Raw genomic sequence first — 24,651 nt, 5'->3', positions numbered from 1 at the left:
AGATACAGGACGCTGACGTGAGTTCATCCCACTTGCAGAACCGAAGTGGCACACCCTGAAAATAGGTAACAAATAACAGCGGGAAATATATTCGACCCCGCTTACGGAGCGCTCACTGTTACGTAGAAGAATGACCACAACCCTGTATTATCATGAAGCAACTAGCAAGGGGCGGGAAAACAGCTACTAGCTTACGATGGAACAGACGCAACAAATCTACCCTTGTTGACAACTACCAGTTCTAAGCAGCAGAGCAAAGTGGAAGCACAAGCACACACAAAGGTAATCCGCATACGCGCACCATCCGTACCCCCTGAGCGCGAACCTGAAACAACCATACCTTTCAGACATTATCCAATGACCCCGCAGAAGCCCCTCAACACCAACAAACGCCCCATCCCCAATAGACGCCAGGAATGCCCCTAAGGGAGAGGGAACCGTGGCACATAGAAGAACTAACCCAGGGATACCGCAGCCGACACGGACGATAAGGAGAACACCCCCGCGGCCACAACATATGCACATACGTATATATACGAGGACCCCCCACCCAACCCATGCGATGGTACCGCTTAGTCCATCGTTGCGCAGGGATCCGGTTCGCCGCAGGGAAAGGAGATCAAAGCCAGGTGGCTCGCGCATTCTACCCTTCGAACATCAGGCAGCACGGAAGTTTTGGCAGCTGACGGAGCTCGCTCGCCTGGCGGTGTCATGGGACTTCTAGCGCGACAAAGCAGCTTCACCCCGTGGAACACGTAGGGGCGCCTCGCCGGACACCACAAAATTGATGCTTAAGCCAAAGGGGAATGCCGTACGGGACCTAAACCCACTTTTACGCGGAAGGGACTGAATCGATCTTGGCTTCTCCCAGCTGCGCGAACATATCGTGATCGGGCGACCTCCCGAATGCCGGATCGGCTGGTGCATCGTGAAACGGGAAAAAAAACTCACACCCCAGAGAGACCGAGCACACACACGTATGAAAAAACCGACGCATTGGAACGGTACGCCCCTCCAAGAGCGGCATCATGCAAAAAAAATAATCATTTGGAGCAAGATAGGCGTGGCCAGGCGTCTAAAGATAAATGGAGTTGCGGATAGTGCGGCCGCTACACCACTGTTTAAAAATGGCGAATAGCCCCCCCCCCCCCCCCCAACCTCTACTCATTTCTCCCGAAAACTCCGACGCAACCCCTGGAACGTTGTAGCGACTGAGCGAGGATCAAGACTCAGTAGCCGTTGGGGCCGACGTAAGACAACATTACGTTGGTTGAGACACCCGCATTCCAGAAGAGAAGGGTGATGACGCTGATATTGGATTGATAGCTGGAGAAGAGTTTAACAGTTACCAACAATGAAGTTCCAACTTGATATACATCATTCAGAGGCGCACTGCTTTCAAAAGAAGTTACCAGTTCTACGCACAGCGATGTAACATCTTGGAAAATGATACGAAACTTTAGAAGATATTGTAGTTGGATATTGCTCAATGTAGCAGTATAAAGGGATATGAAAAGAATTGTGGAATGCCCGAATTTACCAAAACATTGCGCACCTGAGCTCCGCAAATAGGTAAAAATACGTGTCGATGGCAGTTGAAAACACCAACGATGCCATTACATCTGTAGTGGGTTAGATGGCGCCAAAAACAATCCAAAGGGAAAACGTCGCGGAATCACCGTCAAAATCTTGACAACAGAACGGCTGGCACCCGCAGACAAAACGAATTGGTTTTGCAGTCCGACGGACAGGACGACCTTCACAGATCTGAGGAAGGCATTACCGACGAAAATAGTTTCTAGGAGCGTAAATAGAGGTGATACCCCCGAGCCATCTGTCACGGAGAATAGTTGAGCATTACCGAAATCAGCATCCATGCAGGGTCCGCCATCCACCATTGCTTAGGTGTAAAAGAGAGTTGCCCACGTGCGAAATGGCGGCGGCCGCAGACGCCATCGGATACGTACGCAAAAAGCGTCGGGAAAAAATGGGTTGAGGATACCAGCGACGAGCGTTCCCATAGTCAAAGGCTCCCTATTTGAAGCGTCTGCACGCGCCATGTTCATAGAAGCGAGAGGAAAGTTATTCAGCGGGAACGGCGGTGGGTGCGTGTGTGTGTGGGGGGGGGGAGGTGATAGATATTATAAGGAGCCGGAGGAAACAGAAGGGGTTGGAGCAGGCTTGAGGAGGCGTTTCTTCAGTAGGGAGGCGAAATACGTAGCCGTAATGGACCGCAAGGGGCGACAGCTGATGGAGCGGAAGCGAGATATATCGTCCCTCAGTCCCAGCTATAATTTGGACGGCGGCAGCGTTGGATAACGCTTTTCCCGTGGACTTCAAAGATTGATACGACGCCCCGTCACTGGTAAGCGGGGCCGACCCCTTCATGGCATATTTTCCTACAGGAAACGACAGACTTCTCGGCCCAACTGACTGAGTGGGAATAACGACTAGGAGCCACCTTGAGCGAACACGCCGATGCACCACTAACTGCGCACTGGAGGAGAAGGGTCGGTGAGGGAAACAAGGCGGCAGCGGTTTAATGTTTCGATTCTTCACCAGTTGAAGGGATGCGTGGCACGGGTGCTCAAAGGTCTGCCATGTGGAATGCTGAATATAATGGAGTAGGGTGCATAAAGCTGGACACTGTCCTTCTAAGCTCCTATTATCACCATTCTCTACCATCGGTTGGCAAAAAAAAAAAAAATGGAATAAACCATGCCGACTGCTTCGTAAGGAGTCATATACGTGTTGCGGCGGAGGGGTCACGGCAGCGCAACTCCCACATCCGAGCTACACCTTTTTCTTCCCGTTTCTTACCTCCCCTTCACTGCAGAAAAAAAAAAGAAATAAGAGAGTATTCGGAAAGAGGAGTATCGGGAAAGCGAAGTCTAGCACAACAGTAGATGGGTAAGGAAACCTTACGCACTTGCACGCCGTTGGGCGGGAAGAACAGTATGACAGACACAATACAAGAGGAAGTCGACACATGCAGCCGCGCGTTTCCTGGGAAAGCAGATGGAAAGAGCGGAAAAGGTTGCCACTCAATAGTACAGCGAGGCTGTTTTCTACATGCCGCCATCCTCCTGGTCTTTTGCTGTTGTGGCATCCTCCTTCAGCTGTTGCCTTGCCCTCTCCTGTGCTTGTCTGCATCTCTTTTCTGCTGCCAGCTTGGCTTTCTCCAACCTCGGAAGCTCACGCTTATGAGCCGCTAGTGCTGCACGCCACGTCGCAGTCTCCTTGTCAAGTCTGAGTCGAATCTCACTGGCCTCTTTCTTTTCACTTTCTAATTGAGCTATTCTCGCCTCCGCCTCCTCACGCTGCTCCTTAGCCATCCTTTCCGCATCCTCAACGGATTGTCCCTCTGACAAGGAGCCAAATTGTGAGTTGTACGACTCCAGCTGCTTTTCCAGAGAGGCTTTTCGCTGCTCTGATGCCTGCCGCTCGCGGCGCACAAGGGCTATCTTAGCCTCCAGCGTTTCCACCTCCCTCGTCACCTCACGGTAGGAACGTATCAGAGATTCCACATAGGTTTCGCGTTCCTTGCAGGTGTCAGCGTATGTTGCGCGAGCCTCGTCGAACTCTTTCCTCATCTTGGCCACTTCATCCGTAAGGCGCTTGTTCTCCTCTACTAATTCCATCGCCTGCCGCTTGCGATCGTCATACTTCTCCCGCACGTCCCGGACGCTGGTTTCCACATCTTTCTTGAGGGTGAGCCGGCGGCTTTCCATCCTTCTGGTAGCTTCCTCTGTGAGTGTGCTTCGTCGTTTCATCTCCGCTTGGAGGTTTTTGCACATATGCTCCTCTTCTGCCTTTGCCTCAGTCTCCCGCCGGATATCTCCCTTCAGTTCTCCCGCCAATTTGGTGGCTGCTGAAATCTTCTTTTTTATCGCCGCCGCTTCCGATTCCTTTTTCTTCACCCGCTGTATTTCTGCTTGAAGAAGTCCTTGCACGTACACCTCGCCTTTCTCTGCAAGTAACGCCGTTACGACAGCGCGCGCCTGTGTCTCGAGTTGCTTCCGGTCTTCCATGTACCGGAGTGAGACAAAAGGATCGCTGTCATCGTGGTTTTTGGTTCCCCTCGTGACATTCCCGGCTTCAGATCCTGCGCTCTGGTCCCCCTCTGGGACAACGTGCTGCGGTGCCTCCGCGCCCAACTGCTCAGGCATTAAGCGAGAAGGGGCGGGTGGTCCTATCGGGAAAAATAACGTTAAATAGGCTAAACTGGTATCGCTCGCCCGTCTACCGTGGGAGAAAAAGGGGGACCCGCAAAGGATAAATGGGTGTGTGTGTGTGTGGGGGGGGGGGCGCAGGAATGACAAGACAAAGTGTTTTGGACACCACCACGCAAGAGCGGAAGCTGGTCCGCCCCCGCACGTGAAAATTGAATCGGTTGCTCTGTGGCACTACGTCACTTATCCGTACAACGAGACGAAGGGCATTCCTCACCTCTCCCCTCCTTCAATACGGCCATCCAAGCTGCCCGTGATCACCTTGTTTTCTTCCCAGTGCCGCAAAGGCGCTTTGCATCGGTATTACGCTCTCGTTCCTCTTTGTATGGTGCTACGGGCGCCCCTATAAGATGACAGACTCCGACGCACCCCTGCTTGCGTTAACGGCGCGCCCATAGTACCAGACAACCACCCAACTAATAAGACCCTTAATGAGAAACATCAGGCAGATGTAAAACATGAAGCCCATGAAAAACTCCCAGGAGCGAAAGTACGTTATACAAAACCACGCATCCAAGTATGTGATGAGGCGCCGCGTGTACCCTGCTTGACCACGGCGCAGTGCTTCCGCCACCAAGTGATAGGTCTCCCACCGTAGCTGAATTTGGGGTCGGCGAGAGCGCATTTCATAGTAGCAGTTGTAAACCACCCGCCAGTCAAATGGCGTCATATTCAGGTAGACGCGCATAAGGGACTCGTATGTTGCTGCCGTCAGGTGTTTGCCGTGACGCTCCCGTGACATGCGGTCAAACACCTCAATAGCTTTTTTCCATTTGGGCGGATTATCCATTGCGAGCGACCCAATATACATTTCGTAGTTCCGTGTGTTGGGTGACTGGCCACGCTTGACCATCTCCTCAAAAAGTTTCTGGCACGCCTCCGGCATATCCCGCTCGATGCACATGTGCATAAGCGTGGCATATGTGTTTGCTGTTGGATTCATACGATTCTGAATCATCTTCCGATAAATCTCCATACTTGCCTGCAGTTGGCCTCCATCCATCAGCTTAGAGAGGGCCACTTCGTTAGTTTTCGTATCCAATCGAAGCCCACCAGCTTGAGCTCCACGAAGAGCCGCAAGGACTAATGTGTGATCCTTTGGTTCCAATTTCTGGAGGTAACGCCGCAACTTCAAGTTGCTAACCGTACGGGCAAGGACGGAGCAGCGAAACGTTTCCTCCACCTCCTGCGGTGTTGTTGCTGCCACACGTGGGTTTCCCAACATGCCCTCGCCCAGCACACCACCGTTCCTCCACAGCGTTGGTGATGAAACGCCTGCCAACGGTGGTTCTTGCGCGGATGGTAGATTCTCATCGTTGCCCGCACTTGTGTACCAACGGCGTATGTTGCGCATCAGCAACAGGTTTTTAGCGTTGCGGCAACGATAGCGAAACATCTCCACCGCGGGCACATGCAACAAACGAGTCAAGAGAAGTCACAGCAACGCCGTTGCAGAACTGCACTAGGGCCTCCTGTGCAACACTGAAAATACCGAACGTGCTTTTACCTACCACAAATGTGTAATTATGGGAACGTAACCCACACTAGTTGACCGCCCGTGGGACAACCTTTGCCACTGTGCATCCCGATGCGAGGCGTAATAGTGGCGAAACGGGATTGCCGGGGAAAGAATAATTTTTTTTTTAAAAAAGGAAACGTAGTGACCAATATTTAGGAAAAAGTGAACTGATACAACTGCCCCGGTGCCGGGGGCGTCAAGCGCGCGCAATGCGATGAATGTTGGTGTCCCAAAATCCGATGCATACCGATGGGCGAACACAGGAAGTGGAGAAAATCGTTTCACTTGTCCGAACAGTAATTAAAAATAACAATAGTGATAGTGATAATAAGAAAATAGATAATGGAAATAGCGGGTTTCGCATCCCATATGTGGGACGTGATGCACGTTAGCGGTTACTGTCCATCCTTCAATTCTGGATAACACCAAGCAACGAGTCTTCGTTGTAGAGGAACAGTTCCTCTCCTTCCAGCTTAATACTGCTTCCACCAAACTCAGGAAGTAGCACAGTGTCATTAACCTTCACACTCGGTGTCCAGTCCTTTGTTGCAGCCGCCACAGCGACAACGGTACCCTCGTTGACTTTACCAGCAACTTGCTCAGGGATGAGCACACCGGCCTTTGTTTGCTTGGCTGCCAGAGTGCGTCTCACCAGCACACGCGAGCCCAGAGGCTGCAGCGTCTTGAGTGCGGGAATGGAAACGCGGAGCATACCTGTGTTGCTTTAGTTGCTGAATGAAATCTGCTTAGTCGTAAGCGGAACTGCCTGTAATTAGCTTCTGGGTCACTGGTTACTTGTAAAGAAAGGAAAGCAAGAAATGTACATTAATTCGGGCATGCAAAGGTGGGGAAAGTCGGAGTGCAATTACGGTTTGGGTCCAGTTCGACCAACAGAGCACGTGGGTGTGAACTTCACAAAGTATATTTCCTTTCCAATTTTTGCCTTGTTTCCCCCCTGTGTTTCAACGATGTTTCATTTTAATAAACTTATCTCCCCTTAGCATGGGCGTCGAAGTCCTTAAACGGGGAACACATTTAAGGTGTTTCACCGGGGTATATCTCGTCAGCACCGCAAAAGCACCTTACCAACCGCGGAGACAAATGGATTGGTCTCAGCGGCCGGGATTCCCTGCACAATAAACCAAAGTTCAGTAAGGGATTTTTTTCTCGAATTTGTGGAAGACGCAATGACATTATCCATTGAGACATCATCTTGAAAGAATAACATCACTGCCATGGCGGTGTGGTCAGCAGGTACCTCCCGAACGTAGTCAATGCGTAGCCTTCGGATGAGCAAATCGCCATCCAGAGGGTGGACATCGGTATCTAACAAGCGCGGGAAAACGGTTGTGTTGTCACCCAAAGCAGCTCGAAAGGTGTTGATGACCATTGTGATGGTTACAACCTGGTTTACGTGCCTGTTAAAATCGAAATCGGTTTCTCTCAGGTGAAACTCACGGCGGTACCCAACTTTCAGCGGAGCCACGGCCGGGTGCGATGGAAGTGCACACGCAAATTCCTCGTGGGAGCGGACAGAAGCGAAACGGCACCGCTCGTTAAGCTGTGAGAAGTTAATACGCTCAACCCTGGGCAGCTCCGATGCCGCTGTGTTTTTTGCGATCAAAGAACGCATCATTTCGAGTCGCGGCGCGGGAATAGGCGTGGGTTTACGAGTCGTTCTTGACACGGTAACGCCTGTGAGCTTGAACGAACCCAGAAACTCCCTGCAATCCTCCTCATCCTTCTTGAAGCTAAAGAGTTTGCCATACAGGCCATTGCTGCTCACACCTACATGTGAGAGCCATAACTGTGCATAGAGAAAGAGAGACGCAGGAGTGCCCTCTCTTTTGAACTTCGGGGTTTCTTCGGCAAGCTCAACCTCCACACCCGCATAGAAAACAGTGATATCATCAAGTTCATTGCTCTCGCCTTCATTCTCTCCAATTTTGGGGCCCGAGCTCATCTTGAAAGGGTGACTGGAACACCAGCCGTGTTCCCTGGCGAAGCGAATGGCGAAGTTTGCAAGGCGATTCACAGCGGAGACATCAATATTATTGTGTTGTATTGGGACAAAAGGACTTGTTGGAATATGAGAAACTATGGCAGCCCCATCTTCAGCGTCACAAAACATGCCCGCGTGATTCTTTCTTTTCCTCTTCTTTTGCTTTACGGACCCTTTGAGGTTTCCCGTGTACGAATGCGCGGTGCTATTTTAAATGTTACACACACAACTTAGCACACTCCACCCCCGTGGGAAGGAATAAAAAAGAATGGTAGTGAAAATATGTGCGACTGCAATTGTGGATGGCAGGGTTGCCTTCTTTTTTTTTAAAAAAAAGCAACTACGGTGGTTCACACAAACTAAATCAAGGAAGGTGTCCGACAAATTCGATGATGTAATATTAAAATAAAAAAAATAAAAGTGTAAATAGAAATAGAAGTGTGGCATGCACTCCATTCCCCACTCCTCGCGCTATCACGGCTTCTCACCCTTTACGCAGCAATGAAACAGACCAGGCTGGAAGCGGAGCGTGTAGGACACGAGAGGGGAACAAAGTGCCACCAGAGAATGACGTGATGCACGTTAGCGGTTACTGTCCACCCTTCAATTCTGGATAACACCAAGCAACGAGTCTTCGTTGTAGAGGAACAGTTCCTCTCCTTCCAGCTTAATACTGCTTCCACCAAACTCAGGAAGTAGCACAGTGTCATTAACCTTCACACTCGGTGTCCAGTCCTTTGTTGCAGCCGCCACAGCGACAACGGTACCCTCGTTGACTTTACCAGCAACTTGCTCAGGGATGAGCACACCGGCCTTTGTTTGCTTGGCTGCCAGAGTGCGTCTCACCAGCACACGCGAGCCCAGAGGCTGCAGCGTCTTGAGTGCGGGAATGGAAACGCGGAGCATACCTGTGTTGCTTTAGTTGCTGAATGAAATCTGCTTAGTCGTAAGCGGAACTGCCTGTAATTAGCTGCTCTTTTTATAGTTTTTGTTGTTCGATTCAAATAAGCAGATTACTTCCCTTCCTTTATCTGGTGACTGCCCTGCCCTTGAGAAAAAAAAAACTTTACTTGTAGCGTATAGAACCTTGAACACAGTAAAAGGGAATGCGATAAGTGATAATAACAATAATAATACAAACATATGTACACATATATACCTTTCAAGAAGAAAAACAATATGCAATGCATAAAAATAACAAAATGCTAATCAAAGACAGAAGTGACAATTTTGATCACCGCTGCTGCCATCAGGGAGCCTGATAAGAGGAGCTCAACCCCTATAAGTGCCACTTTCTTGTTAGTTTCCCTATTTGACCGAGCAAGTATAGACGGAAACAACAACAAAACGGAGGGGATTCTCCCGGGGTCAAGAGGAGAGGGAGTGAAAACGGAATGAAGAAGAGGGCGTGCAGATGATAAGCGAAAGGTGAAAAAGAGATGCCGAAGGACTCAGCAGTGATTGAAACATGTGTATGCATTACATATAATGATATATATATATATAGGAATGCTTATCCTTGGCTGCGCCCCTCAGTGGATTAAACAACGGCATCGGCTCTCATGTTGCACACCGTCACACGCCGCAGTAATCACTCCTGTCGACCCTCATTTTTTTCCACATGCTCCGTAATGTCTGGCAGGTACATGATCTGTGGCAGGTACTCTTTGCTTTCGTGGAGGAATTTGATGAGCTCGTACTGAACCCTCCGTGCAAAGTCTTTTTGCATCTCCGTCAGTTTCTCTAGATATATCGCACGGTTTTTAGCGCTAATACGTGGTGTCACTTCCATTCTCTGGAGTGCACTCTGCTTCATTTTCATCACATCCTCATGCTCTTGCATCTTCTTGCGGAGGTTTTCGTAGAACTCCACGAACCGATCGTAAAAGACAACCTGCAACCTTGGTGAGCGAAGATATTCCATGAGATTTAGAGTGCTTTCTTGAGCAACAATATCTATTTTGTTGCTTGCGGTGCTCTTACTCCCGCTCATACTGCTGTTGGAGCCGCAATCATCGCTTTCCAGCAAGTCCGTGCGGGCTTCATTATAGCGAAAGATGAGGTTCAACAAGGAGTGAGGCAAACCGATCAGGCACATATAGTTGTGCGTCTCAGGACTGCCATTACCAAAGTACACCACAGCATCAATGAGTCGCGTGTGTTTGTTCAAGTAAATTACAAGAAGGTCCTGCTCCACGTCTTTATATATTGAGCCCCTGTCGGCAGGTGTTGCCACTTGATAAGAGACTGTTATGTCATCTACATAAGGTTTGTTGCCTTCTATACAGGAATAGTACAATCGCGTGCACTGCGCGGGGTCAAAAAATATGCGCATAGTACTGAAGAAAACGTACTTCCCAGGAAGACGAATTCGGCTCGCAACGGGCGTGGTATACACTGGGAGTTTCTGCTGTTGCTTAAGTTGGTTTTGCTTTGCAATCTCATGGGCATCCTTTTCCGCCGACAGAGAATTAAGGTCGACACCATAATTTGCGTTGCGACTACCGTTCTCATCGAGGACTTTACTGTACAGTTCATTATGCGCTGCAAGCAATTCGTTCTCCTTATCTGTGCACGACTGAAGGTTTGGCGTAGCAAACTCCTCGAACCCAAGCGTACCAAGTATAACCTCCGCCAAGTTTGTTCCCACGTCCCTCGCGTTGAATTCATCGAAACTGGTCGTCGTGCCGTACCGCCGTGTGAACATTGCAACAGGCCCTGTTGCGTATACGCACGGGTTCGTCGTGAGGTAGTTGGACTCAACCGTGACGCGACCGTCGAACACAATCGAGCGCCTGTTCAGTGTGGAAAGTACATTACTGTCAATATCCTTATCCTCACAGCAGACGATAAGGCTGCAGTTGATCTCAACAGAACTTCGGGCATTGGAATCGGTCCCAGGACCAGCCGGAGCGGCTAATGCGGGCACGGGTGAAAGAACGACGGTTGTTAATGTGGTACCATCATCATCGTATTCTGTGCGACTGATCTTGTACCCATGCATCGTATTCGCCCCCAATGCACTCCACATTCTCACAACACATTCAAAGGCGTCCTTGTCAACGAATGGATTTGTTACATCCGGACTCACCAACACCATACGTTGCGGTGAGAAACCGAGGTTGATGATGGATGTGGCAATAGCAAAGGCGTCTAGACCGGAGCCGTACACCACAATGTTGCTGACATTTTCTGGGTTACGGTCCAATTCATACAGGGTCCGCTGCAACCTTTCTACAGAAGCCGAACCAGAGATCGGCAGAACACCAGGAGGTGTGCTCGTCCGTGACAACTGCTGCCGCTGCTGCACTGGTTGTTGAAGGCTACTTATGGAAAGAGGCACACCAAATTGCCTACCCGTTGTGAGAATAACATAGTCATACGGCTCATAAGTGCTGTCGTCAACGACAACATAACGTTGGGCAGTTTCAATATCGACCATAGAGCCGTGGATAACGCGAATAGGGTTCCCCACTGTGAGTCCCATATGTTCTCGTTCAAGTAGTTCCATCCGATCGGTGCTCCAGAGGTTCTGCTGTTGGTTAGGATGCTCCGGCATGCCATCAGTAGAGATAAGCACCAGGTTAGTGAAACAAATGTACGGCACGGTAAGAAGACGATAAAGAAACGTCAGACCAGTGGAGCCGGCGCCCACGACAATAATGCGTGTATGTACCAGTTTTTTGCGGTCCCCAAGAGTTCTACGCGTGGCGGCAAAAAGGCAACCAAGGGGTGCGACATCCTTACTTGGTATCCTTTCTGGGCTTCTTGGTGTGAATACCGGTTCGCTTGCCGGAGGGCGAGGTTTCTCCACCACTCGCCGAGGTTGGATGCGCAGTAACTGATGCAACAAGGTGGTGAAGGGTGAACTGGCATTATCTTCTAGCAATAATGCCAACTCACAGTCTGTGTGTCGCAACAATTCCCTCATCAAGAAGGAAATACGACTACGATACACAGGCCTCACGTAGAAACTGCGAACGAGCAAACCTCTCACCTCGTTCCTGAAGAACTTTCGCCGTCCCTCCTCAGAACTGAGCGTTACGTCTGTTTCACTGTAGTCCCGAGGGGCCTTCGAGTAGTAGTTTACTAGCTTGTCGAGGTCATAGTTTGCACGTAAACTATACATTTCATTAACTGAAATTTTCCGCGCGGAGGCAACGCCAACGACAATAGGTAACTGTTTCTCACTCCCTACATTCTCTGTGTACGTGACAAAGGAAAAGACAAAGCTGTTGATGTTCGACTCTTCGACATCCTCAGGGGTTTCCCTACCGCTCCGCAGGAGTTGTATATCCTCCCTCAACAAAGCGATTTGATGTTGAGAAAATTCCATGTGTGGCTCATCCAAGAAGACATTGATGGATGTTATGTCTTTTTCACTGCGCACAGGTGCAGCGACCACTGGATCCGCCGCGTACCTGCAGTTGATCCAGAGGCCATCGGGCGGCGGTATCAGATAACCTTCAGAGTTCCTGGGGTAATATTTGCGAAGTGGGACATGATCAAAGTCCCCAAGGAACGGCGGCTTTTCGGTGTCGTACGGCAGAGTAATAATAACGTACTCAACGAACGGAAACTCCTTGTATATGACCGGCAAGAAACTCTTAGCCCGCAGCGCGTACGCTGGGTCAATGTAGAAAAACTTAATCCTCACCATATTGGAAGTGACCGCACCTTTCGAGGCGTTGCGTTGCCCTCGCATAGGGCGAAGCTTTCCGTACAACTCGGTGTAGTACTGTCGTGATATCATTTGCTGATCCTCGATGGAGGCCTCAAGGCACATAATTCCGGCGACACGGTGCGTCACGGCGTCCTCGGCGACAATCACCTTGTTGTTGCTATCCTGGTCTTTTAACAGCTCGTCAAGATAAAACTCGTCCGGCAAAGATGTGATGAGGCCGTCACCACCGAGAATCCTAACCACAAAATCGTCATAGTCCTCTACGATACCAAGTCGCAAAAGCAACTGCGGCACAATACTGACGGATTTGATATGAAGTACGGTTCCGTTGAAGGATGAGGGTTGCAGAGGCCTGGGGCGGAAGCCGATGTTTTCAAATACGCGGTAAGTTTGCCCCATTGGGCAGGGAACCAACAGGTGCTCGATTGAAAGAAGGTTGTCTAACGCAATATGGAGAAAACGCTGAAGAAGCGCCTCCGAAGAATAGCCGAAAAGTAGCAGCTTTCTTTGTAAGTCTAAATCCTCTTTCGTCATATTTGTAGAGTCTGACATAAGGGCAGTAGATGTAGGAACGAGAACTGCCTTCACCCATAGGGTGTTGCACGGAAAGATTGATAGGGGCTTATCACAATCTCCGTCACTATCATCTAGTAGAACCTCCCAGCTGTCTCCAGGTATCAACGTTGTGTGCGGTGTGTCGTCAAGACAAATGAACCCGACAGGCTTGTCAATTACTGTAGATATCGCTGTAATAGATATCACGGATTGTTCAATGAGCGTCGTGAATTCTGACTCCGTTTTCCACGGGTACATTGCGGTGGGCGGGATACATTGCGCGACGCTCGCGATTTTTCTCAATTGGGCAATGCCGGCTGCGTCACTGGTGTAACTGCGCCGGAACCTTAGCGGAAGCTGAGTTTCGGACCCCACCGAAAAGCGTTTTGACTCCATGGCTGCCCACTGTGCCCACTCTTAAATATGTATTGAAGTTGTCCTCTATCCCGCGGGTTCCTTCTTGACTGGTTGTTGATGAACTATCACTTTCTCTTATTTGATATCGCCACCTCTAAGCCTGGGGTTGCTCTGTCCCCCAGCGTGTGCGCGTGTATATTTGCTTGCGTATGTGAAGGGGCTTCACGATTTGTCCACAAATACATATATATATATATATATATGCCGCATCACGAGAAATGAGACGGAGTTGGTGAACAGAATTAAATAAAGGGAAAAGAAAGATACCGTTGGAGCCCGTACGCTTCTAGAAGGTTTATGTGGTGATGGATCGAACTTTCCATAGCTCCCCTCAAGTGGATAGTACTGATTGAGATATTTCAAGACACAGACACACACAGACACCACCACCAGACTTTTTTTTAAAAAAAAATTACTCAGCTTCGTCACAAAAGCATCTTTACTTTCCCTTAACCCCCCCCCCTCTCTCTCTCTTTGCTTTGTTCTCGCGCCGTTTCCCCCTTTTAGTTTTATCTTTCCGTCACTCCATTTTCCTCCTCTAGCCTTTTTCCTTCATACACCTTTCTCTTTCCTCTTATGTACTTCTTTCCATGAAACCTTTATATCTTTTTTTTCTCGGGTTGTTTTCATATGTTGTCTTGCAGGCCATTAACAAAAAAAAAACAAAAAGGTGAAGAACGAAAAGGCTTTTTCAGTCCAGTTTGTGCATGCACAATGAGACATCACATGCAGCGGTTAAAAATGTCCCCTGCAACGGTGAAACACCCCAAACCAAGTGCCTCGCCACCTCATTGCTTGTAACATCACTCTTCGAATAATGCGCGTACTCGGCAGTTTGGCATCTGCAAAACATATATTTACTCACCTTTGATTGCCGAAAGAATGTTGAATCGGATCGTCAACGAATCCCTCTTCGCGCCTGTCAGACTTCCCTTCAGAAGACGGCCGACACGCTCGTGTTCCTTGCTAATATACTCATGACCATTCTCAAGGACATTAGTAGCAATACGGATGTAGTGCATGGCACCCTCGCCTAGAGCTTTGGGGGAGACGGCTTGCTGAATCTGCGCGAGGAGGCGTTCCCTCTCCTCCTTGTTCTTGCTTGACTGTGCCATCTCCTTCATGAGGTTCGTGACGGTTTCATCGACACCAACAGTTTTGTCAAAATCACCGCTGCTGGTGCGTTTTTTCCCCGTTCGCTCATTGACGAACTTGATCATATCGTCTAAGGTTCGTCCCTCCTCATAGTTCACCGGGTTGCCCTTATTTCCTTTTGGAAAGAAAACGAGAGTGGGGTAGCCCTCCACCTTGTAGCGCTTCGTCACCTCAGAGTTGCTCTTGTCATCAGCGTCGACATTAGCAATGATGAGGTCCTTTTCGTTTTGGTACACCTTCGCGAGACTCTCAAACGAGGGATGGAGGCGCTTGCAGTGTCCACACCAGGGGGCGTAAAATAAAACAAACGCATCTTTCCCTTCGTCCAGTGCCACTTTGTCAAAGTTGGATTGGTCCAGCGCCATCACGTATTTGTGTTCACGGGGAAGAAAAAGGTTCAAGCCCTTTATTTGATTGTTAAGGTACGAAACAAACGCCTTCGCCTCGCGACCCTCGCTGTATTTCTCCGGCTTCTGCGAGCCAGCAGGAAAGAAGAGAATGGTTGGGTACCCATTCACCTCAAAGCGAGTTGCGAGGTCCTTTTGGGCTGTGGCATCCACTTTAGCAATGAGAACTTTATCCTTGGCCCCAGCGGCGGCGCGGCCGAGTTTGGCAAACTCCGGTACGAGGTTTTTGCAGTGTCCACACCATGGCGCGTAAAACTCCACCAGCGCTGCCACATCCTTTCCCACACTACTGTCAAAGTTACTGCTGGTGAGGTCTGCAACACCCTCCAGCGCCGCATCCGGTTCGTTAGCATGCGCTGCAGATGCAAAATAAGCAAAGATGCAAATGGCTTTCAACAGGCTGGTTTTGCGACATGAAAACGGGGTCATTTATGTTACCTCTTTTTGAGTTCCTCTACTTTTATTCCAAACAAAAAAAGTTGGTTCGTGTGCCTCCGTTTCCTTCTTTCTTGAAAAGTTGGCTCACTTATCTCACACTCTGCTGATTACAAGAATAGCCACAGCGGTGCCCTCGTTCGGAAGTTATAATTTATTACCTTGTGTTGTTTCCTCTGATGAGTATATATTACCTTATGGGTGGGGTTATATTTTCCTTGTTAAACGAGCCGAATTGCCATTATAATTGGAAATTAAAACAAAGAGGGATGCATGAATTGAAGGCGCAATTTGTCACAAATGAGGCGGCCCGTGTGCAGAATCCCGAAACAAAGAAATAACATACTCGAATATCAACTCTCCGCTTCCCACCTTAATTCACCGGCAGCGCTCACGTCCACCGTGTGAAAGTGCGTGTATGTGAATTAAGGGATGAGTGCATATGCTTGTCTGTGATCGAGAGGTACAGGTAAAGGTGAGGCGATACAAAGTTATGAGTTCTTCTATTTTATCCCCCAACCTCTGCCTTCTTCTTGCTTGTTTGCCCCCTTCCTTCCTATTTTAACGTTATCTGGGAGGAGGAGGAGGAAGACGGCAGCTGCATGGCAGCAGAGGGAAAATGTGGAAAAGAGTGTAAAAAGAAACCCCCTCAATGTTTCCATTCTTTCTTTTCGGTTCCCTTACCCACTACCCAACCACAAATTCCACTATCATAACTACCAACAACAATGGAAAATATGGAGCGAAAAAAAACAAACAGAAAATATGTTTAACACTCACTTGTGCTTCCTCTCGTGTCCCGCCGCAGTGACCGCACGCCTTGCCGGTTGCTTAATCTCGTCAGCACCTCCACCAGAAAACTGCTTACGTAGGTTCTGGAACTCCCGCATGGACTCTCTTCGTTCCTCCTCTGGCACCAAATTCATCATCCCAATCAATGCCATAGAGACTAGCATCATCATGATCATTGGATTTGTCAGTAAACCCCACACAGTGTACTCTTCACGAGGCACAAAATAGTTGTGAATTCCAACAAAAGGAATGGTTGCTGGTGCCGATTCGTCTAAACCGGTTCCTTGTAATTGCTGGAGTATCGCCTCGTTTGCATAAGTTCGTATAAGTGGTCGTACTAACCCATGGGAAGTCTTCTGAGTTACATCAACGCGAATGGTTGGGTAGATGTGATCACTATATTCCGCATGGAGGTAGTAACTTCCGTAAGGGACACCATGTACAACAAAAGAACCATCCACTTGCGTCGGCACACGAAATGAGTGCTGAGCATTGCTTAGAATCACCTCCCCTCCCTGAACATGCCACAGCGGGTTGTGGAAGTCAGGATTATTGACAAGGGTTGGGTGCAGCTTCAAACGGCCATAATACGACACGTCGTCACTGTTTGTTTGTACACTCCCTTGCCCGTCTTTAACATCCGCCGCATCTCCGACCCCAAGAAGCAACAGAGCCGTGCTAATAAAAGTGAGCATGCAACCACGTCCAAACATCAGTTCCCCTCGTAACAGAAAAAAAAAATACTATTTTCTACACCCGTGCTATCACCGCGCTGCCGTCAGGAGAGGCGAGAAGGGAGTATCTGATTATTTGCCCCTATTCCTACTTCTTAATCTTTTTTTTAAAAAAAAGATAACTACAGGAGGAAGGCGAATTGAAAGTATAATAAATATGTATAACGGCTCCCTCAGAGAATAAAACAAAGTTTACGAAACCCGTATAATAAGTCCACCTGTGAATCCAAGTAATGAATCATCAACACCCATACGGCAGACGGCAATGCAACCACGTGTGCCCGCGTACAACAACATCATACAAACATATAAAAATGAAATAAAAAAACGCTTAAATAATTAATAAAAATGCACGTTAATGACGGTACTGTTCGTTCGCACGTTCGAATGACAATCTGACAAACGCTAATGAGGTAAACTACAAAAAGGAGGCCGAAAAAAAATATAAACAGAAAGAAAAACACAAGCGACAACAACAACAAAAAAAGTCACCCATTCGATCTAATTACAGTACCTGCTGCTCGTCATAATGAACAAACGATGAGTGGACCAAAGAAAAACAAATAGGTGGTGCTCAACAAGAAGAAACAACAAAATGGACTCGATAGGAGTTAACAATACAAAAACTTCACTCTACTTTCAACCCACAAGAGCTAACTCATTATCAATTAAAAGAACATATATATATATATAGTAACAACAAGCGAACAGAAAGAAACAGAGCGGATAAGGTTCAGTATCACAAAATCAAAAGAAAATCACCAGTATAGCCACAAGAAGAGACGATACAAAAAATATAATCAAGACCGTCTTCTTAGCAGAATTGGAGCTCCTACTATCATCCACATCATCCACTGTATGCACCTCGACACTTGCGGTTGAGTATTCGGATGCCTTCACTGTTTGCTCACGTATGGGTATTCCAACTGGCATAAGAGCTTGAGACTCAACAACACCAACAGATGTGTCAGTAGTCGCTTCACAACTATTCATTAGCATATGCGACGACTGAGCTGATGGATGAATATGAGTTGTGTCCAAATCAACCCATGTATTTGGTGTCATTACGTCACTCTCAAGTGGATCCTGTATTTGCCCTTCACGGTTTGATAATATCTTTGATCGCAACTCGATGGCTTTCGCAACATCGCGCTCCCACGAGCGAGTTTTCTCCGTGCGTCTTTTCAACTCTTCCGCATCTATAGAAAAGAGTTCCGGTCGCTCAATCGTAGTGTCTAAAGCGACCCGCATCGTCTCAACTTCTCCACCCACAGAGTTGATGGCTTCAATTAATTCATCTGCATCAGACACTGTCGGATTTACGATCCTTCGGAAACGCTCAGATATCATGAGTAGATCGCCTAGCATTGCATCCACCTTTGGCTCCATATCTCGCCAGGGGTCGGCGTTTAGTCGTGGTGGTTGTTCAAGGTTCATACTTTCCATCATCTTTTGTTTGGTTTGCTTTTAGTAGTCGTTCAATTGGTTGTGGTTTCCGAAAAAATAATAAATATACACTTAAATGGATGCAAGTGCTCACTCAAAGAAGGAGCCAAACAGTAACAGTGGCAGTGCTAGTAATAGGGATATGTTCTCAAAAAAACTAATGGTAAGACTTTTAAAAAGGCACCAACCTAGAATAATAGAAAGGTGTATATATGTACGTATATATATAAATATCACGGGCACAATAAGAATAAGAATAATACTGCGAACTTTTCTGATTGGTATGACACTAATGTACTTGCGCTTGGTTTCGTAAGTACAGGACAAACAAACTTTCCCATAAGAGTGATAGGGAAGAAATAGCATGGAAAATGATTAGGAAAAAATATATGTACATTCGAGTATCCACAGAAACATGCGAAAGGAAGGAACAAGAATATTTTACACGCATATCACGTAACAGAAAACCCAATGGGCAGGTATTTATAATGTTGATTGATGAGAAATGTGAAAATGATGATGAGGGGCTTACTGTGTGGAGAGGGAAATGCAAAAAAAAAAAAACATCCCCACATAATTCCAACCAGCACACAAAGTGTTGTGCATAGCACGACACAGTAATGAAGGAAACTCAATAAGGTTAAAGGAACTGAAAGAAGCAAGTCGCACGGCCATTCGTACATTTTCCCTTTTGCCAAACCTCATCGCTGCAGATAAAGTGTAATGATGATACAGAAGAGTGTCAAAACACATTCAAATGAATATTTTGAAAACGAACGAAAAAAAAGAAGAAGAGAACGTGTAAATCCAATGACGCACGTAACTGATTCTTGTTGTTTGGAGCAGAGAGTAAATACCTGATTGGGTTGCATGTATTGATGGATGAGTACCAATAATTGAAGGGGATGATAAGTATTCCTTCAGATCCCACTTGATGGTGAATGCATTTAAGCGCGTGGGGAAAGTTTTAGTCTGCATTTTAACATTCCACCCCATCCTTCACTTCTTCAGACATAAGCATTCAAGTAATGAAACAAATAAACAGACGCAAGGCAACCCAATAGTAGCCGAAAGTTTCTTTACTTCGTGTCATTCATCTTGCAGTTTCAACAGTTATGATGTTCTCACACATGACGAAAATTTGGCGGCGAGGTGAGTATTGGTGCAGTTCGTAAAGCAAGATGCAGGAAGGGTATCACAACCATCAAAATCACAGAGGTCAAAATCACAGCGGTTAAATATCACAGCGTGTTCCGCAGAATACCTTCCCACGCCTTCTGTGGCAGCCGAAGATACCGAAATACGCCTCGGTTTCTCATGAGGTATACGTAACGATATGTTCGCAAAACAAAAGGAGCATCCATCAAAACACACATCTCCTAAACATCGGAGTTCCTTCAGTACACACCCCTCAAAAGAGCAGTTCCTAAACACACAATTATGGAAGGCAGCAGCATAAAAGAGACTGCGCGAGAAATCCACGCGATTTGCCTGTACAGAAAGTAGTGACAAAGTGGAAAAATCACATCGACTCATGCATTTATCCTCAATGCACATATGTCGAATAGTACCATCAGAAATGATTGCTTTCAAGTCTGCACCGGCTAACAATAACTCAGCTGCAGCAGCACTGGAAGGAGATGAACTACTTCCCATCAACGCACACATGGCTGTTGAAAGCGCTGCAGAAATGGCTCGCTGATCTTCTCTTTGCTGACATAACTTCAGTTCTTGCACCGCTTGCGTAAGCGGCATCATCAGATCCGTTGATGAAGCAGAAACATTTCCACTCGTATCTATTTGTGTTGGTGAACTAACGAGCACATCCATATACTTCTCTGTTGTGAGTGTCTCAGTATATAAATCCCCTTCCCCACTTTCTCCGTCAAGGTTAAGGCTGGTATCGGGTAGACATACTCCCAGAGCATTTGCCTCATCAGAAAAAAGCGCCTCAGACAAATGTACCAACGACTGTGCCTCACTCTCTGTAATGTGTACGGTTCTGCAAGATATCATAAGCCAACCATTTGTATTATGCATCAGTGCTGCCGAATGTAAGCGCGCTACACGCATTAAACAACACTGCAAGCGGCGTTGCATTTCCTCCTCGAGTACCCTTCCCTTTTGTTTGACACCAGTCGCAGAATCACGAAAACCGTACGTGGTGATGATGGTGGGCCGTACTTCTGTTATGCACCTTCAGCCACACCTGTACCATAAAAGGTGCACAAAAGCAGAAATATTGTAGAATGCAACGTTACCACTTGCGTGTTTATTTGAACACACGTCTAATCATAAGACTACGGAAACACGAAAAGTTAATAGAAATAAACGGAAAGAATGGAGAGAAAGAGAGAGAGAGAGGGGGGGACAGCAAGTGAAGGAACTATTAAAGTAAACCGCATGTATATATATATATATATATACAAGGAGATATTTGAAATACTCATCACTCCTATTTATCCTCCTTCGAAATACACGCCTTCTCAAACAAAAAAAAAAGAGTAGTAAATAAAAATAAAAAACAAAGTGAGAGACGCAACGATTCCCACAAAGCATCCCAATTGCTACATCTTTTCCTTCTCGAAATTTGCTGAGTGGTTGAGAGGGCCTCCTCACATAACTCTCCTCCTTCAACAAATATAATACCAACAAAGGACGAGACGAATAGTACTTAAAAAAAAAAAAAGAGAAAAAGAAGCGAGCAAAATTTTATGGTCGTGCAGCGAAGTGTCTGCGACAAACCATCGAGGAAACAGCAATATTGGGCGGCATGGTCGCATTCGTTGTTTATCTTCATTTAAGTGTAAGCGAGGGGACCAAACCAAAACAATGAAAACGACTTAAAACTGCCCAGTTAAAAGAGAGAAAGAGAAGTGAAATGAGGCCGAACGTGAAGTGACAAACAACAATTATAACAGCAATGTTTGTCGTCGCAGTGGTGCCATCCGTTTCACTGCATGAATTTCAATTTCATGCGATGAAGAACGGGCTAATGGTGCAAGGGGGGCAAAAAAAATAAAATAGAAGAAACAGAACTAGATGAAAAACGAAGAGAAATTATATACGAGGGAAGGCGTGTAAATGTGCACGAAAGATAACAAGGTAAAAATAGCATGAACGGTTGCTGAATGGGTGGAGGGGTACGATCGCAACCAAATGTTCTACCACTTAGTTCATGCCTTCAATACAAGAAAAAAAAAGATAAAGGCAATCCTCCTCAATGCACTTTTCGCTGTTATGTATTTGTGCACGTTTTGATGTAATTATTTTTTTCTTGTGGGGAGGTAAAGCAGATGACACACGCCTAGGTGCGATGGTTTCTCATGGGTGATGCCCATACGTAACAATTCTACAGGCGTTACAGAAACACGTGTGACACGATACCTCGCGCAAGGGCAAACAGAAAAAACGGTAAATGTATGGAGATGTACAGGCGGAGTTAAATACAAAGGGTAGCTTCACATAATCGATGCGATGCTCGCGCGATGGGACAGTGAAAGGTGGAAAAAAAAGTTATGTCATGTACCCGCACCTGCACCTCACACACACACACACACATAGACACACACCTCAACTGTGCTACTTCCCAGGCAAACTCAGGCCGCGCACGATTTCATATGTTCGGCATTGTGGCTCGATTCTCACTCTGTTCACTGGTAGTACCTCACCGTCGATCATAATATCCCCCTCAATTGCCTCCAGCTCAATGGCGCGTGCTTTCACATAACTAACGAAGGGCAACTTGACGTGATCACCCTTTTCCACACGGGTGAAAATATTCACAAAATCACTTCGACCAACCTTCCTCGATTTTTCTACAACGAATGCAACATCGATAGAGTTGTCGTTTAAATGTGCATAAGGCGTCATGATGGCGTCCTTTGAGGCGTTTGGTATATTGCTGATAAATATACTGAGAAACTTACCCTCAACTGTCACCCATGAAAGGCTATCATCTTCAAAGTCTACGCTCTGTTCTTCTTGCGAAGGCATCGGTTGGGTGATAGAGTCATTGGAATCAGACGGAAGCGAGTGTTTACCCTTACCTTCCACCGCTGGCACGCTGCACTCTTCGTTGACAAGAGTAGGAAAAGAAGTGAGAGTGGAAGCCACGCAGTCAACTCTGGAGGCAGACTCCGTTGCTACTTTGTACTGCGAGCAGTGAGGGCACTGATCCGTGTATGTGCAGTTAGGAAGCTCCTCTGCGTTCGGGAGCTTGTCCGAAGGTTCAATCTTCTGCAGTTGTTGTCCCTGTTTCCCTACCCATGGTAAGTACCTCAACCGACACTGATACATTTGCACCCCTTTCAACAAAACAAATGCCGCATACGCAGTGAAACGGGCATTTCCCATCCAGCGCAGTTTCTCCGACCCGTGGTCAATGTCATTTATAATACCAAACGAACACGACATGCAAGCGACTCGCTCAACGTGCTCAGCATTGTGCTGTGTTGACCTCTCACTCCTGCCGCTCCTTGTCTTCACGCCAACTTGATCACCCCTACGCGATACGCTTCCTTTCCGCACCCCATTCGCCCCGTCACAATCTCTTTGCGTTTTCGCACATTCCCTTTGGCTGCCAGTCACATTCATTGTACTCTTGGAGCACGCATTTAGATGCACAAGAGCAAGCACGCTTTCTTTTATGTTGTCTACATTAAACGTTTTCGCCATTCCACACCCACTACCAGCTGGAATGGTGGCAATAAGTGGTAAGGTTTGCGGGCACTGCAGTTTGGTTACCACGGGAAGGGAAAAATCGATATTGTTGGCCTTCAAGTATGCGAACCCCCTTGTACACAACTTAGTTGCTGCACCATTGGTGGTTTCGCCTCGCCAATCATTTGGTGCATCATGGCCTTGCGATGCTTTTTGTTGAATGCCGTTATTACTGGACCCGCTCACTTCTGTTTCATCTCCCACCAATGAAAAATCGTTCGTGCTGCCGTTGGAACGGCCAACAACTGTCCCCCCCGCCGCAGCGTCGGCACCGCAACAAGCAGCAGCCTTGCGCCTTCTGTTCAAACCATTAACCAGTTCGTGGAACATTCCGTCACCACCCACGGCAACAACAACGTACTTGTCACTCATGTCATTTCCGAGGTCTGCTACGTAATCTTCCGCGTGTCGTGCACGCGTCGTAATAATCTCTTGAAAATCGTGCCTCGATGCCTGCACCACCGGGAGAACAGCACGTTTGTAAATGCTCAATGCGTTGCCTTTACCCGACTTGGCACTAATGAAGAACAACAATTTTTTACACCCTCGTGGGTAAATAGCGCTCAATATACACTGAACAGTGCTGTGTGCTTCCTGTTGGTATGCCATACTTGTCGCCGCCGTGAACTCTGTGGTCGATATCTTCGGTATCTGCCCTTTTGCTTTCTTAACGTAGTACACCAAATATGTGGTGGCCCCACCCCGCGCCCCGCTAGCTGTTCTTGAGTGTGGCAAAGCAGTAGAAGAATAAAAGGAATCCACGCGGGACACAGGGTAGATGCTGGACTCCACTCGGGCTATTGGCTGATACCGCTGGGAAGAGTCTGCAGGATTGAAAGTCTGAGGAAATGTCGGCGGAACAGACGCTTGTGACCACTCGCTTTTCCTTGCCGCTGCCTTTGATCGACGACAGCGACCGTTTCCTGCAAGGGCTTCAGTAGAGGTCACAATGTTTACAATGTTCCACGTTGGAATATTCACCATGCAGACAGTCTTACCACTCCGTGTCGTGCGCTTTATCGAAAGGCGCTGTGTGCTTTGAGAAAAAGTCAAACTCGCCTCGTATTTCCGATATTTTATCGGAACAGACACTTCGGCCCCAAGCAACGGTTGTTGCAGATCCGCAGGTAAAGCAGTGGCAGAGCCCGTGGGTACCCCGTTGGCATTCATTCTCGCTAGCGTTTGAACAAAACTAAATGTGGAGAGGAAAGCAAAATGTGCACGTTGCGTATCTAGATATATAACGTTGCAAAGCAGTTCAAGCATTTGTTGTCTCAAATGGTCCCACCTTTATTCCCGTTGCTAAATGACTACGTATCGGGCTTTAAAAAACGACACGCGTGGCGTATGCAATCTGTCGGCACCTCGGTACTTACAATCTGTGTGTGCAAACCCGGGGGGAAAAACAATAGAAAAGGGGGGAAACCCCACATCAAATTATGCCGCTGCTGGTGAGTCACTTTCGCGCCCCTTTTGCACACTGATTGATGTCACTGATACGAAATAAAAAGAGAAGAGAAAAAGATAATAGGGCCTTAGGATACGGCAAAG

At 47.5% G+C, this 24,651-nt stretch overlaps 13 protein-coding genes across 13 annotated transcripts; all 13 read right to left on the bottom strand.

The window, feature by feature from the left end:
• Positions 1 to 216: 216 nt before the first annotated feature.
• On the bottom strand, positions 217 to 642 carry TbgDal_VII1340 (hypothetical protein, unlikely; the record flags this gene model as incomplete). Its single annotated transcript, XM_011776141.1, has 1 exon — positions 217 to 642. One exon carries the CDS (start codon positions 640 to 642, stop codon positions 217 to 219), a length of 426 nt encoding a protein of 141 aa, XP_011774443.1.
• Positions 643 to 2,082: 1,440 nt separating this feature from the next.
• TbgDal_VII1330 (hypothetical protein, unlikely) lies at positions 2,083 to 2,685 on the bottom strand (the record flags this gene model as incomplete). Its single annotated transcript, XM_011776140.1, has 1 exon — positions 2,083 to 2,685. The coding sequence occupies one exon, from the start codon at positions 2,683 to 2,685 to the stop codon at positions 2,083 to 2,085; it is 603 nt and encodes a 200-aa protein (XP_011774442.1).
• A 383-nt stretch (positions 2,686 to 3,068) lies between these two features.
• TbgDal_VII1320 (hypothetical protein, conserved) lies at positions 3,069 to 4,169 on the bottom strand (the record flags this gene model as incomplete). Its single annotated transcript, XM_011776139.1, has 1 exon — positions 3,069 to 4,169. The coding sequence occupies one exon, from the start codon at positions 4,167 to 4,169 to the stop codon at positions 3,069 to 3,071; it is 1,101 nt and encodes a 366-aa protein (XP_011774441.1).
• A 406-nt stretch (positions 4,170 to 4,575) lies between these two features.
• On the bottom strand, positions 4,576 to 5,628 carry TbgDal_VII1310 (hypothetical protein, conserved; the record flags this gene model as incomplete). The annotated part of the gene is made up of 1 exon (XM_011776138.1): positions 4,576 to 5,628. One exon carries the CDS (start codon positions 5,626 to 5,628, stop codon positions 4,576 to 4,578), a length of 1,053 nt encoding a protein of 350 aa, XP_011774440.1.
• A 532-nt stretch (positions 5,629 to 6,160) lies between these two features.
• Positions 6,161 to 6,463, bottom strand: TbgDal_VII1300 (10 kDa heat shock protein, putative; the record flags this gene model as incomplete). The annotated part of the gene is made up of 1 exon (XM_011776137.1): positions 6,161 to 6,463. One exon carries the CDS (start codon positions 6,461 to 6,463, stop codon positions 6,161 to 6,163), a length of 303 nt encoding a protein of 100 aa, XP_011774439.1.
• Positions 6,464 to 6,814: 351 nt separating this feature from the next.
• On the bottom strand, positions 6,815 to 7,882 carry TbgDal_VII1290 (hypothetical protein, conserved; the record flags this gene model as incomplete). Its single annotated transcript, XM_011776136.1, has 1 exon — positions 6,815 to 7,882. One exon carries the CDS (start codon positions 7,880 to 7,882, stop codon positions 6,815 to 6,817), a length of 1,068 nt encoding a protein of 355 aa, XP_011774438.1.
• Positions 7,883 to 8,356: 474 nt separating this feature from the next.
• Positions 8,357 to 8,659, bottom strand: TbgDal_VII1280 (10 kDa heat shock protein, putative; the record flags this gene model as incomplete). The annotated part of the gene is made up of 1 exon (XM_011776135.1): positions 8,357 to 8,659. One exon carries the CDS (start codon positions 8,657 to 8,659, stop codon positions 8,357 to 8,359), a length of 303 nt encoding a protein of 100 aa, XP_011774437.1.
• Positions 8,660 to 9,344: 685 nt separating this feature from the next.
• Positions 9,345 to 13,388, bottom strand: TbgDal_VII1270 (hypothetical protein, conserved; the record flags this gene model as incomplete). Its single annotated transcript, XM_011776134.1, has 1 exon — positions 9,345 to 13,388. One exon carries the CDS (start codon positions 13,386 to 13,388, stop codon positions 9,345 to 9,347), a length of 4,044 nt encoding a protein of 1,347 aa, XP_011774436.1.
• Positions 13,389 to 14,266: 878 nt separating this feature from the next.
• Positions 14,267 to 15,400, bottom strand: TbgDal_VII1260 (protein disulfide isomerase, putative; the record flags this gene model as incomplete). Its single annotated transcript, XM_011776133.1, has 1 exon — positions 14,267 to 15,400. One exon carries the CDS (start codon positions 15,398 to 15,400, stop codon positions 14,267 to 14,269), a length of 1,134 nt encoding a protein of 377 aa, XP_011774435.1.
• Positions 15,401 to 16,182: 782 nt separating this feature from the next.
• Positions 16,183 to 16,911, bottom strand: TbgDal_VII1250 (hypothetical protein, conserved; the record flags this gene model as incomplete). Its single annotated transcript, XM_011776132.1, has 1 exon — positions 16,183 to 16,911. The coding sequence occupies one exon, from the start codon at positions 16,909 to 16,911 to the stop codon at positions 16,183 to 16,185; it is 729 nt and encodes a 242-aa protein (XP_011774434.1).
• A 768-nt stretch (positions 16,912 to 17,679) lies between these two features.
• Positions 17,680 to 18,381, bottom strand: TbgDal_VII1240 (hypothetical protein, conserved; the record flags this gene model as incomplete). Its single annotated transcript, XM_011776131.1, has 1 exon — positions 17,680 to 18,381. One exon carries the CDS (start codon positions 18,379 to 18,381, stop codon positions 17,680 to 17,682), a length of 702 nt encoding a protein of 233 aa, XP_011774433.1.
• A 1,110-nt stretch (positions 18,382 to 19,491) lies between these two features.
• Positions 19,492 to 20,478, bottom strand: TbgDal_VII1230 (hypothetical protein, conserved; the record flags this gene model as incomplete). Its single annotated transcript, XM_011776130.1, has 1 exon — positions 19,492 to 20,478. The coding sequence occupies one exon, from the start codon at positions 20,476 to 20,478 to the stop codon at positions 19,492 to 19,494; it is 987 nt and encodes a 328-aa protein (XP_011774432.1).
• A 1,482-nt stretch (positions 20,479 to 21,960) lies between these two features.
• Positions 21,961 to 24,366, bottom strand: TbgDal_VII1220 (hypothetical protein, conserved; the record flags this gene model as incomplete). The annotated part of the gene is made up of 1 exon (XM_011776129.1): positions 21,961 to 24,366. One exon carries the CDS (start codon positions 24,364 to 24,366, stop codon positions 21,961 to 21,963), a length of 2,406 nt encoding a protein of 801 aa, XP_011774431.1.
• Positions 24,367 to 24,651: the final 285 nt, after the last annotated feature.

The sequence above is a fragment of the Trypanosoma brucei genome, chromosome 7 (genome assembly GCF_000210295.1).
Source record: "Trypanosoma brucei gambiense DAL972 chromosome 7, complete sequence".
Taxonomy (NCBI): Eukaryota; Euglenozoa; class Kinetoplastea; order Trypanosomatida; family Trypanosomatidae; genus Trypanosoma; species Trypanosoma brucei.
The sequence above is the reverse complement of the archived record's forward strand: the minus strand, read 5'-3'. Positions and strand labels throughout refer to the sequence as shown.